Source organism: Mytilus californianus, unplaced genomic scaffold (genome assembly GCF_021869535.1).
Source record: "Mytilus californianus isolate M0D057914Y unplaced genomic scaffold, xbMytCali1.0.p SCAF_2, whole genome shotgun sequence".
NCBI classification, from domain to species: domain Eukaryota; kingdom Metazoa; phylum Mollusca; class Bivalvia; order Mytilida; family Mytilidae; genus Mytilus; species Mytilus californianus.
Genome location: NW_026262668.1, coordinates 76,305,832 through 76,318,479, shown reverse-complemented (window position 1 = coordinate 76,318,479; position 12,648 = coordinate 76,305,832). Strand labels below are relative to the sequence as shown.

At 32.3% G+C, this 12,648-nt stretch overlaps 1 protein-coding gene across 1 annotated transcript; it reads right to left on the bottom strand.

Moving 5' to 3' along the window:
- Window positions 1-663: 663 nt before the first annotated feature.
- LOC127728213 (GATA zinc finger domain-containing protein 1-like) lies at window positions 664-9,542 on the bottom strand. Its single transcript, XM_052235445.1, has 4 exons — window positions 9,162-9,542; window positions 5,803-5,865; window positions 4,092-4,272; window positions 664-1,737 (listed from the first exon to the last, which is right to left on the bottom strand). The coding sequence occupies exons 1-4, from the start codon at window positions 9,459-9,461 to the stop codon at window positions 1,448-1,450; spliced, it is 834 nt and encodes a 277-aa protein (XP_052091405.1). The 5' UTR covers window positions 9,462-9,542; the 3' UTR covers window positions 664-1,447.
- Between the last annotated feature and the right edge of the window lie 3,106 nt (window positions 9,543-12,648).

Genomic DNA, 12,648 nt, shown 5'->3' with positions numbered 1-12,648 from the left:
TTGTGTGGCCGGGTGAAGGTTTAAGAATCAAAAGATGGATGGTCGATGTCTAGCCCAAAAGGATAGTATTATTATATATAGTAATCTCAGTGTTTACGTGCCTATTCTTTTAATTAAGGATCGTCTATATGTACTATCAATTAACGTACATATCAACTATCCTCAATCAGAAAGGAATAGATATGAAAATACTAAATAGGATGTACTGCTTAATTAAAGGGCTACGCTGATCTACGCTGGACAATGCATATTGGAAATAAAAATTTTTTTTTTTTAGATTTCCGATCGTACTGCTCTAATTCACCAATTATTTATAATTCTTCGAACTTTTCTTCATGTATATTATCATGATAAAATAACCAGTAAATATAATATTTTTTGTACACAAAATTCTGCAACTAATATGCTGAAAACTGTTTTCTGCCCTGAACCTGCTGGGGGCCTTCAGCGGCCCCAGACCCAGACCCCCTGCCGCAATTTGTGCCTACACTTGATTGGATACCTGAAGGTGAATCAAAGAGCTTGGTAACTCTTGGCAAAAATATAGCTATTATTTCCCTTGACATCAGTATTCTATCCCCAAAGAAAATGAAATGCAATATTTAGGGCATTATAGAAAAAAGATATATGCCAATCATTTTTGATGGCTCAATCACAAAACGATTCTCACACATAAAGTTTTTACTGACTTTATAAGTTTAACTTCAGTATTTTACAATTACTTTCATTCAAACAATATTACTTTTTACAAGTTAAATTTGTCTTCTCTATATTTAATAACACTGTTACAATACAAAAATTTTACAATTTTCAAGACTACTGTAAATTCAGAAATTATTGCGTGCATTTATTATTGCGATTTACATAGAATAGAAAAAAATGCGAGATTAATTATTGCGATTTCATGAAAATCTGCATACAGATATATGTATCAGATACAGAATGTGAGTTCTTATTATTGCGATGATCACCAAGTTGCATTATTCGCATAAATAAAAACCTCGCATTAATTTCTGAATTTACAGTATTTATTCATTACAGTATAATCTATTGTTTTGCAAGTTCAATATAAATATTTTCAATGAATTTCCTCAGAATTGGTCTGTTTGAAGAATACATATAGGTTTCATAGGTAAAAACAGTTTTCTATTGAATTTTTCAAGATTTATCTGAGTTTTACTTAACTTTAATTTTCTTTTAAAATCTGTTTAAATGGCTCTTGGTAAAATTAAAATTTAATTGAACATTGGCAAGAAAAATCAGTAACACATTTATTGTTTTTACTGCAATACAAAACAGATGTATTTAAACAGTACAGTACCTACTATTTTCTTTTGTTTAAACACAATGATTTTACAGTCTTTAAATAGTATCAGAATTAACAGATTGTCATCTCATTACCATTTATTTCAAGTTTATAAAATAGAAACTTAAAAATCAATTTTCATCATGAATCCACTTCCATTTTGTCTACATGTTTCTTTTCTGCCTTTTTCTCTTTAACTTTTGTTGGTTTAGTTTCTGCTGGCTTTTCTTTTTTAATAGACTTCACATTGAATACTTCTTCTATTGATTGTAACGGCTTTATAAGATTTTCTGTTGTTGTCCATATATAACATAAATCTGGTTTCTGTGATACAGTTGGATAAGGTCCACTTGTACACTTGAAATACTCTGATGGAGCATGACATACAAACTCCATATATTCCATACTTCTGGGTAAATCCTCCTCTGGACCTAAAATTGGAAAAATAGACAAATAAATTATATGTAGTTTTTTTTAAATTGCAAAGATTCCATGTAACATAATTACCATCTAGAAAATCTGAAAAAAAAATCTCCAGAAATATGTTTACAAAACAAAAAGGTGCACATATTCAATGTAAATTCAATCATTCTAGAAATTTAAAGGCTCTTGATAAAAATAGGATTTATTATGCAGACTGGGTACAAGTGAGCCATAGGGAATGCTGCTGAAAACAGACAAAAACACATATCTTCAATATTTTATAGACATTCTAGAAAGTTTGGAGGCTTTTGGGACTTGCTGTAGTACATTTGTTCATGTTATACAAAATGGGTATCCACACATGACTTAAAAAAATAGTTATAAAGAAATTTTTGACAACTAATGACTAAAACTAATTGAACAGAGACAATCATTAATAGACTAAAATACATATACTTAACCATTTCTGTTCAAAGGGAAATAACTCAAACTTATTTCCATGAACCAGTGATGTAAACAGCAAAAATAGTTCTCCAAAATTAGATATGATTTAACCACTAAAAATAGTTCTCTAAAATTAGATATGATGTTATATCTATTTTCAAATTATAATAAAAAATCTAAATACCTCTCAGATTCAGCATATCAACATGATCAAAGAGCACCAAGAATTCAATTTTTTTTTAAATAAAAAAAAGTGGTATTTTGGACCCTTTGGACCTAAATGTGGACCAATTTGAAGACAGGCCTCAAAATTAAAAAAACAAGAGACCAAGTGACAAAGAAATTAATTATTAATTTCTGTTCAAAGGGAAATAACTCAAATTCATATAATAAAAATAAATTTTACTACTGAAAGGTCTAAAACTCAACGAGAACAGTTAAAATGGTGAAAATTGAAATTGACCTTCATTTAGTCACATGAAACAACATATCTAAATTTGAAAAGATTTCGTCAAAGGGTTTTCATGTTAATGAACGGTCACTGTTTGGCAACCGCCATACGTCCCCAAATCAATAAATGATTTTTTTTTTTAAATCCGGTTAAAAATTTACCAGTATCACCATCTTAAAAAGTGAGGTGTACATTTTCAATGTATTTTTAAACATTGTAGAAAGTTTGAGATTCTGGCTGGAAGATTGTATAAGGAATAGATTGCATAAAATAGGACACATATTTCCCTCCCTACACATCCACCAGAATTGTACTTTGTTCAACGCAGCCAAGAATTTTTTTGAATATTTTTTTTATATAAACAATGATTGTCCTGAGCATATTGATGAATAATATTTTGTTTAAATCCAGTGGCGGATCTAGAAATTTTCATAAGGGGGCCCACTGACTGCCATAAGAGGGGGCTCGCTTAGTCATGCTTCAGTGATTCCCTATATAATCAACCAAATTTTTCTCACAAAAGGGGGGACATCTGTTTCATGTTGTCATAACATTTTTCTCAAGTTACATGTGAATTCAATCCATAATTAACATAATCATCAACTGTATATTGCAATTCCTTTCATTTTCTATGTGAAGACCAACTTGAGTATATATTACAATTATATATTCCAGGGACTCTGTTATACAGATAAACTTTGAGAATCCTGCTATAGTACAAAAGAAATCAAAATCTGTTGTGTTCAAAAGTTTCCCTAAAACTATCATCAAACTTTCTACTTGCATCCATTTTTTATGTACATGTAGTTCCCTTAAAACAATCATCAAACATTCCACTCATATCCATTATTTAGGTATACATAGTTGGTCTAAAACTACCATCAAATTTTCCACTCATATCCATAATTTAGGTACCAGTAGTTGGCCTAAAACTACCATCAAACTTTCCATTCATATCCATTATTTAGGTAGTTGGCCTAAAACTATCATCAAACCTTTACAGTTCTTTAATATGAATGTCCAATTAATTTCAAACTTTTTAAAAAGAGCTGTCAAATTAATCTAGTATTTTGTATGTACAATACAGTTGATGCAACATTGTTGACAGGTAGGTTATGCAATCTGGCGGCAGTCCTCCATTTGTACATATATACCCCTAAGAACTTTTGTAAAAGACCAGACTAAATGGTTATCTTTAAATATTAGAAAGTTACATGTACACATACTAATGTACAAGAAAGTCAACACTGGAAATTAGCAAACTGGTAGATGTGTATTTATTACATCTATTTTGTCTTTCATGGATAGTTGGCAATCATACCATGACCAAATGTTTAAAAATTTTATATTCTTAAGCTTACAAAGAAAAGAATAATCTGATTGTCTTACATACATAAATGTAAATTAGAATAACAAAACATACCCGAAGCTCTGTATTTCAATCTCAGATAAAGACCAAAAACGTACCCATTATATATGTGGTGGGATCAAAGTTCCCTTCTTGACTATTCTGTGTTGGTAATAACCATGAAATTACAGCTGACTTTTCATTATACTGGTCCTGCATAAAACCTCTTATCTGGGCATAATACACAGACAGGTCGTGGTCTACTAAGGAGACTACATCCCCAACCTGGTAATACATTCCCTGTAAGATAAATGTGGAGTATGTTAATAGTTTGTATTGAATGTAGGTTTTGTACATGATTTCAATAATAGGATAAGCGATCCTCGGATATTATTTTTTTACTTCTGGCTTTGCCGCTTTGCAACAATTCCTTGACAAAAAATGACATGGAGAGGTTCAAGTATATGAAATTGAAATTTGAAAGTGAAGCATTGAATATATGGTAACTGGATTAGCTCTCACAAACGAAAATTAAATGGATCAATTATTGTTCTTCAGGATTGGAACATTTCAGACTAGCACATAAAATTTCAGAAACTTGATTACAAGCCCTTTTAAATATTCAACAACCTGAAAACACTTCATCAAGCCTATTATATGAATGACACATAGGTTAAAGGGTGTTAGAGCAGATTGTTACCCCAAGAAAACATTGTCAAGTGAGCCAAAGCCAATGTTGACACTGTGTTTTTTTTTCTCCTAGGGGTAACAATCTGCTCTAACATCCTTTCAGCTATTTGTTATTTGATTTATTATACTGAATTCAAAGAAATAAACTATGACTTTGTGTACATAACAATGTTTAAAGTCATTAGTAACAAAAGTGAAGCAGGATGTATTTTTTGATGTTGTCAATCTATGAATAAGGCCTGAGAATGAAACATAGAACTTGAGCATTGTCTTTAACATTATTCATCATGTACTGGTATATTTAATTCATTGTTTTTTAAATTATAGATTTTTATTGGTCTGCACGAGAGGGTGACCTTCAAAAAATTGTCTCCAGCTGATTCATTTTCTCCCTTGTATTAGTCAATCAGAATCTGGCATTTTAACCTGTAGTATATCATTTATAACTGATGTAAAGCATATATATGAGGTTTGGATTTACTTGTACAACTAATGGAACTTCATTAAGTATTAATTATCATGAAAAAGTTACCAAGCCAAATTAAACAACACTGAGCCATTGAACTTGTTAGGGTCGTATTTTGTTTAAACATAATTAAAGGAAGACAACCCAACAACCATATAAGTTTACACCTCTACAAGTCAAAAACAAAATTGGACTTATTTATGTCTGAGTTCTGACTGTTTATGATCTGTCAAAAGCAGAGGTCAAAATGGACACTTGTAATCATCTTTAACCCTTTATGTGGTATACATTGTACACCCACTCCTTTCAAAAGGGGGTGGGGTGGGGGTGTGGGGATAAGGCCTGTATATAATTATATACTCTACAAAAATATAAAATGAATCATTCAAAAGGTTCTGTGAAATGAAATAATAAATAGTGCAATATAAAATTCCCTATTGAAAATTGTTTTTTGTAGGCTTTCAGTAAAATGCAGTTATAAATGCATGCAATCAAACTTGACATTGCATGAAGGGCACTTTATAATAGAGAAATGTGTGTCGATTATGAGCTGGTGTCATATGACACCAGTTCATTCAATAAAATTTAACATAAAACAGATATCCCGTTTCCATTCTCAATTTTATTTACATTATGTCCTCTATATTTAAACATTGTATGAAGTATGAACTTACATCATGAAAAACACTTTCCCCAGTTACTACTGTGGCTACTGCAGTTGGCGCCTTGAGTGGTTGCTGAAAAGTAAAAACAAATATTCAGTATTGATATATAAAACTAGAGGCTCTAAAGAGCCTGTGTCGCTTACCATGGTCTATGTGCATATTCAACAAAGGGCACTCTCCAACATTGTAGGCGAGAATAGAATTCATGACAAAAATCTGTTTTGTTGATCTTGTATTGCTGATCATTTAGTCTGTTTAGTTTCTATCTTCTTTATCTTTTGCTCAAAACACATGGAGGGTAAAAAAATCCTCATTTAAGGGCAATCACTCCTATATACAGAGTGAAGGTCTACTAACTTTATCGGAAAAATTTGACTTATTAGTAGATCTTGCCTTGCTGATCATTTTTGTGATTTAAAGTGTCTATTTATCTATTATAATTTTAATCATATAAGACAAAAAAAAAATGGTAAAAATCTTTAAAGGACAACAACTCCAATAAGGAGTCATCAGACGATTTCCTCCATATTGTCTTAATTGTAGATCTTGTTTTGCTGATCATTTTTGCTTATTCAAGTTTCTATCTTTTTTATAATTTAAAAGATGGAAGACAAAAACGCAAAAAAAATGGTAAAAATCGTCTTCAAAGGGCAATACCTCTAATAAGGAGTCAACTGACGATTTCCACTATGCATACTTATTTGTAGATCTTGTCTTGCTGATCATTTTTGCTGTTTAAAGTTTCTCTCTATTTATTATAATTTTAGAGATAATAGGGAATTTTTTTTTTAATTTGTCATTTAAGGGCAATAACCCCTATAAGAAGTCGCCTGACAGTTTTTACTTTAATATACACTAGTGAGAGCTCAACATTCTCAGTATGAGTGCCAATGAGACAACTCTCCATCCAAGTCACAATTTGTAAAAGTAAACATACATGTATCTGCTGTGTTAATTCTATTTTAACAGATTTACGTTAGATATTGTGCAGTCTGTTGAGATGCGACTCTTATTTTTAAGTTGTTTCATAGGCAGTCATAACAAATATCTTTTTTGATATTTTCTGAACAATCTTTTTCATTTTTTAAATAACTACATTTGTATCATGTCTTTTTTTGGTGCATTAAAATTTTTTTTTTTATTGATTATCATGTGCACTGTCATGACTGTTTTACGAATGTTCTTGTACATGTTGTAACATTCATAAATTGAGATACATTTTTATCAAGGAAAATGAATGTATGATTAAAATGTATTTTCCATTTGGTTCTTAAGGTTCATCATAATAAATGAACAAAAATGGCTGTATTTACACCTCAAAAACTACTCTGTGTACAGACTTACCTGTCCAGTTTGTAAAGCTTTAAGGCCTGGCATCCACTAGATATATAAAAGTTAAATGCATTTTTTGTTTCATAGATATAATCACTTTTGGATTTTGATGGGCATTTTTTTTCCTTTCTGCAGAAGGTGTAAAAATAAACAAACACCTGAATTGCTTTGATACTGTCCACTCAGTTAAACCCTTTAACTCACCTATAGATGTGTAGATACCTATTGTCTATCTATTGTCCATGTCAATCAAGGACAATCAATACAATACAATAAAGTTGTTACCTGAGAGGGAGCATCTCAAAGTTTTATCCCAACTTAGTTTATTTTTATACCTTCTGCAGAAAGGAAAAAAATGACCATCAAAATCCAAAAAAGATTTTATCTTTCTGAAACACAAAATGCATTTAACTTTTATATATCTAGTGGATGCCAGGCATTAAAACTTTTCCAACTGGACAGGTAAGTCTGTACTCAGAGTAGTTTTTGAGGTGGAAATACAGCCATTTTTGTCCATTTGTTATGATGAACCTTAACATCTGTTTCTAGAAACTATTTTATTTTCCTCCCTTTATAATAATAGACCTTATCGCTATTTGGAAATCTGCGCCGCTTGACCTGAGAATCTGCGCCTCTTGAACTATTGACGTCATACAACAATCACTTTTTTATTGTGGTGTCAGATATTTTCTATTATGACTTAAAAAATTTATGGGAACCATTGTGATGTCCAGTAATGGCGGACAAATAGTGCTAAGGTGTATAAAAATCATTACCAAAACACATTTACAAAATATGGCAGAAACGTCCTGCATTGTTTACAATTCAATCAATTGGAAAGAATCAAAGAATGTCCTAAAATCATCAGCAGCTCCCTTTCTTCTTACTGCTATGCAAATATTGATGATTAACAATTTATCCTATTGAAAATTAATCCTTTTTTGGGTTCCAAAAAGGATTAACTTTTTTGGTTCCAAAAAGGCGGTCTCACTAATTAGCGACAAGAAGAATTTTAGCGACAAGAAGCGACAAGAAGAATAAATTAAGCGACAAGAAGCGACAACAAAATGCATTATACGTGAATCAGTGTCCAGAAAAGATAATGTTACTAAAACGTGAATATTTTATTTGGGTATTGACTTATCAAACGATATGTATGATGTTTATGCATAGTTTAAAGTTGACTGAAGATTAAAGGTAATTAAAGACAATGTTGAGTGTTCAACAGTTGCTCACTGTTGTAGCAATACAATAAGGGACACACGTCCTTTACTCCAACCATGATTCTAATTTGTTCATCCTTAAGCGTTCGAAAAAAATGCCTGGCCATTCTCTTGAAACCATGAATAAAGCAATAGCAGAATACATATGTACCTATCCTATTAAACAAACAAAATATTGCTGATGATATATGCAAGCTGTCATCAATATTAATTCTTTGAAAGAAATTGTTCAGATCACAGGCAAACCTCCAAATGTTATCTTGACTCATTAATTTCTTCATCTATCAATATAATAAAAAAAAATGAAAATCTCTTTATTGCTGTCAATGCATATTTTTGTTAATATATTTATTCTAATAATATTTTTTTAAAGTTTCTTGTCACTAGATAGTCTTCTTGACCCTTCTTGTCACTAAATTTATTCTTCTTGTCGCTAATTAGTGAGACCTCAAAAAGGATTAAAACAGAACCAGTTTAAATAAACTACTGAACTAGTATACATATTTGTTTAGGGGCCAGCTGAAGGATGCCTCATGGTGCGGGAGTTTCTCGCTGCATTGAAGACCCCTTGGTGGCCTTCAGCTGTTGTCTGCTCTATGGTCGGGTTGTTGCCTCTTTGACACATTCCCCATTTCCATTCTCAATTTTACATATATCAAGTCAGGAATATGACAGTTGTTTTCTATTTGTTTGATGTGTTTGAGCTTTTGAGCTTGTCATTTGATAAGGGACTTTCCGTTTTCGAATTTTCATTGCTTGGAGTTCAGTATAATTTTTTGTTATTTTACTTTATTCGTACTTTATACTACTTACACTTTTCTTGAAAACAACACGTCGACTCCTTCCCTTTGTAGCTAGAGCTCTTGTTGCGGATATAAACTTGTGTTTTGATGGCTTTATCCTAGAACTCTTTCTGAGTGTTGGACCATTACCATTTCCATTGGATTTGATGCCTGTTAAAGTTCCATTCTGAATTTCATTCGACTGAATGCCACTTTCGTTCTGCTTTATGTAACAAGCATTGCATATTGGATCGCCACTAGCCGATCTCCTCCACAGCGTGGAAACATTACACTCACATGAAATACAGACTGGTTTTGCTCCTAGTGGCATATCTAGCAACAAATAAGTGTTTTGAGCAGAAAATATTAACGCAGGATAAAGAAACAGGGGAGGTAATAAATATAGTCAATGTTAATTTAACGTTTATAAAATGAATGGCTTTTCCCTAATTGAAAGCGTAAAAATGAGTAAGAGTTATTACATACAGGACCGGTTATTATAGGTACTTCCTTTCCGATTTCGACCCATTTTTTAATTGTCAAACCAGTTTCTTCTATTCAAAAATAGACAATTTAATGACAAAGAGATGGTCAATTTCATACGGAAATGAAAAACAAATACCATACAAGAATGCTGGGTTGAATTAGAAAATATTATCATAGACTAAAATAGAATAGATTATTGTTGTATTGCTAATCACAGCAAGGATTTGTATAGTATGTCTTACTATACAAATCCTTGATCACAGCGCTCAAAGCTGAACTGAACAAATCAGTACATCAAATTTATATTCAATCATTACAATGATTCTTTAAAACAATTAAGAAAACACACACACACAAAATAATCAAACCATTCAATTAAAACCAGCAATAAAAACCAACTGGGAACCAACTGTGCCCCTCTTCTTGCCGACTTGTTCCTTTATTCATATGAGGCTGACTTCATACAAGAACTTCTTAGGATGAAAGAAAAGAAGTTAGCAGTATCCATTAACTTTACTTTCCGCTATATAGATGATGTTCTCTCACTAAATAGTGCAAAATTTGGCGACTATGTTGAACGCATCTATCCCATTGAACTTGAGATAAAGGATACAACAGATACAGTTAAGTCTACCTCATATCTTGACTTACATCTAGAAATTGAGGGTCGGTTGAAAAAAAAACTTTTCGACAAAAGAGATGATTTCATCTTCCCGGCAATTGTGAACTTTCCATTTCTATGTAGCAACATTCCAGCAGCGCCTGCATACGGAATATATATCTCCCAGTTGATACAATATTCCAGGGCTTGTATTTTCTATCATAATTTCCTTGATAGAGGATTGCTGCTCACAAGGAAGCTTTTAAACCAAGAGTTCCAAGTGGTGAAGTTAAAATCATCCCTTCGTAAATTTTACGACCGTTATGGAATATCCGTTTCACAAATGATATGGATATGTTCCAAATGTCGTAACTACAATCCCGTCCCTTTTTCCCCGAATGCGACCTTACGATTTAGACTTATTACCGGGTTTGTCAGTAATAATATGAGCAACACGACGGGTACCACATGTGGAGCAGGATCTGATTACCCTTCCGGAGTACCTGAGATCATCCTCAGTTTTTGTTGGGGTTCGTGTTGCTCAGTCTTTAGTTTTCTATGTTGTGTTTTGTGTACTATTGTTTGTCTGTTTGTCTGTTGGTCTTTTTCTTTTTTAGCCATGGCGTTGTCAGTTTATTTTCGACTTATGAGTTTGAATGTCCCTTTGGTATCTTTCGTCTCTCTGGAACATTGAATATATTAGATACAGATAATAATATATCACTCTTTTTTCTAAATATTTTCAGTATTTCAACATATCATATACTGTTTCTAGAAAAAGAGGATAACGACCAACCTCTCCCATGAAAGCAATATTTGTGATTTTCTTGTTTACACATAATAAATTAAATATTTACACATTTTTAAAGCAACTTTTCAAGACTTATCGTTCAAACAATGAAAAGCACTGGGAATAATTTACAAGATAGTAAAATCCAAACCAGAAGAAGCACACCAAAACAATATATCACAAATACTAAGGAAGCAGATGGAGAGAGAGAAAGAAAAAAGTTTTGGCAATAGGTGAAGAGAAAAGAAAAGAATAGAGATGATGTGGAAAAGTTCAAACCTAAACACTATGGTCGACATTCAGTAAAAGTTAGAAAGACGCATTTAACCATTCATTTGTATCTGTTTTCGCCGATGAAAATACACCAGACCAATCCATCAACGGACTGAGTCGGCTGGAAATGTAAAAAAAACAACACACACCAGCAAATAGTCCAGACAGCGCCCCGGGCAAACATATTCCTAAAATAATGTGCTACCGGTATCCCATCATATATTACACCAACACATCAAAGATCGTTTGAAAGAAACTTCATGATTGGCTTGGATACATGATTTTTGTCGAGCCTGCGACTTTTGTCGCATAAGCGAATTAAACATAGCGATCCTACATTCCGTCGTCGGCGACGGCGGCGTCCACAAATAGTTTTTGAAATTTTAATAACTTTCTTAAACTATCCTGGATTACTACCAAACTTGGACAGAAGCTTGTTTATGATCATAAGATAGTATCCAGAAGTAAATTTTGAAAAAAAAATCCTGTTTATCCGTATTTTACTTATAAATGGACTTAGTTTTTCTGCCAGTTAATATTACATTCACTCTGTGGTTAAAGTTTTTAAAATTTTAATAACTTTCTTAAACTATCCTGGATTTGTACCAAACTGGACAGAAGCTTGTTTATGATCAAACGCTAGTATCTAGAAGGAAATTTCCTGTTTTTCCGTATATAACTTATAAATGGACTTAGTTTTTCTTCCAGTTAACATTACATACAGTCTGCAGTTAAAGTTTTTCAAACAGTTATTAGATTCATAAACCATCCTGGATTTTTACCAAACTTGGATAGAAACTTCTTACAATCAAAAGATAGTATCTAGAGGAAAATTTTTAATAATTTTTTCCCCATTTTTGTTGAGCCTGCGACTAACAGCAAAAGGAGGCGAGACACTGGGTTCTGCGGAACCCGTACAAATTTTTATCAGTTGTTACTGGCTTGGAACCAGCTTTGACTACTATAAAAAGTATTAACAAAAATACCGAACTCCAAGGTAAATTCAAAAAGTGGGAAGTCCATAAAATCTGACAAGATCAAGCACTCGGCTATATCAAACAACGGAACGAATAACATCTTATTATTGTAGTCTTAGGAACTAGCTTTCAACATCTGCGAGTACTCTCAGATCAGTACATTGTGTCTTTAGTGTTTTTGTTAGTTGTTTTGTGCTTCAATGGTTGTCGTTTGCTGCTGTATGTCATATTTGTTTTTCGTTTGTTGTTTTGTACATACATTTCTCGTTCGAATTGGTTTACATTAGGTTATGTCGGGCCTTTTATAGCTTTCTATATGCGGTATTGGTTTTCTTCTTGAAGGCTGTATGGTGACATATCACAGTTGGTCACACCAATGTTATTCTGTCTC

Bases quoted from the DNA above. Each gene is read 5' to 3' on its own strand.
- LOC127728213 (XM_052235445.1), bottom strand. From the start codon at position 9,461: ATGCCACTAGGAGCAAAACCAGTCTGTATTTCATGTGAGTGTAATGTT. The intron at 5,866-9,161 runs GTAAGTAGTATA...TTTACTTTTCAG, and splicing joins GTGTTGTTTTCAAGAAAAGT to CAACCACTCAAGGCGCCAAC. The intron at 1,738-4,091 runs GTACGTTTTTGG...TTCCAATTTTAG, and splicing joins TCCCACCACATATATAATGG to GTCCAGAGGAGGATTTACCC.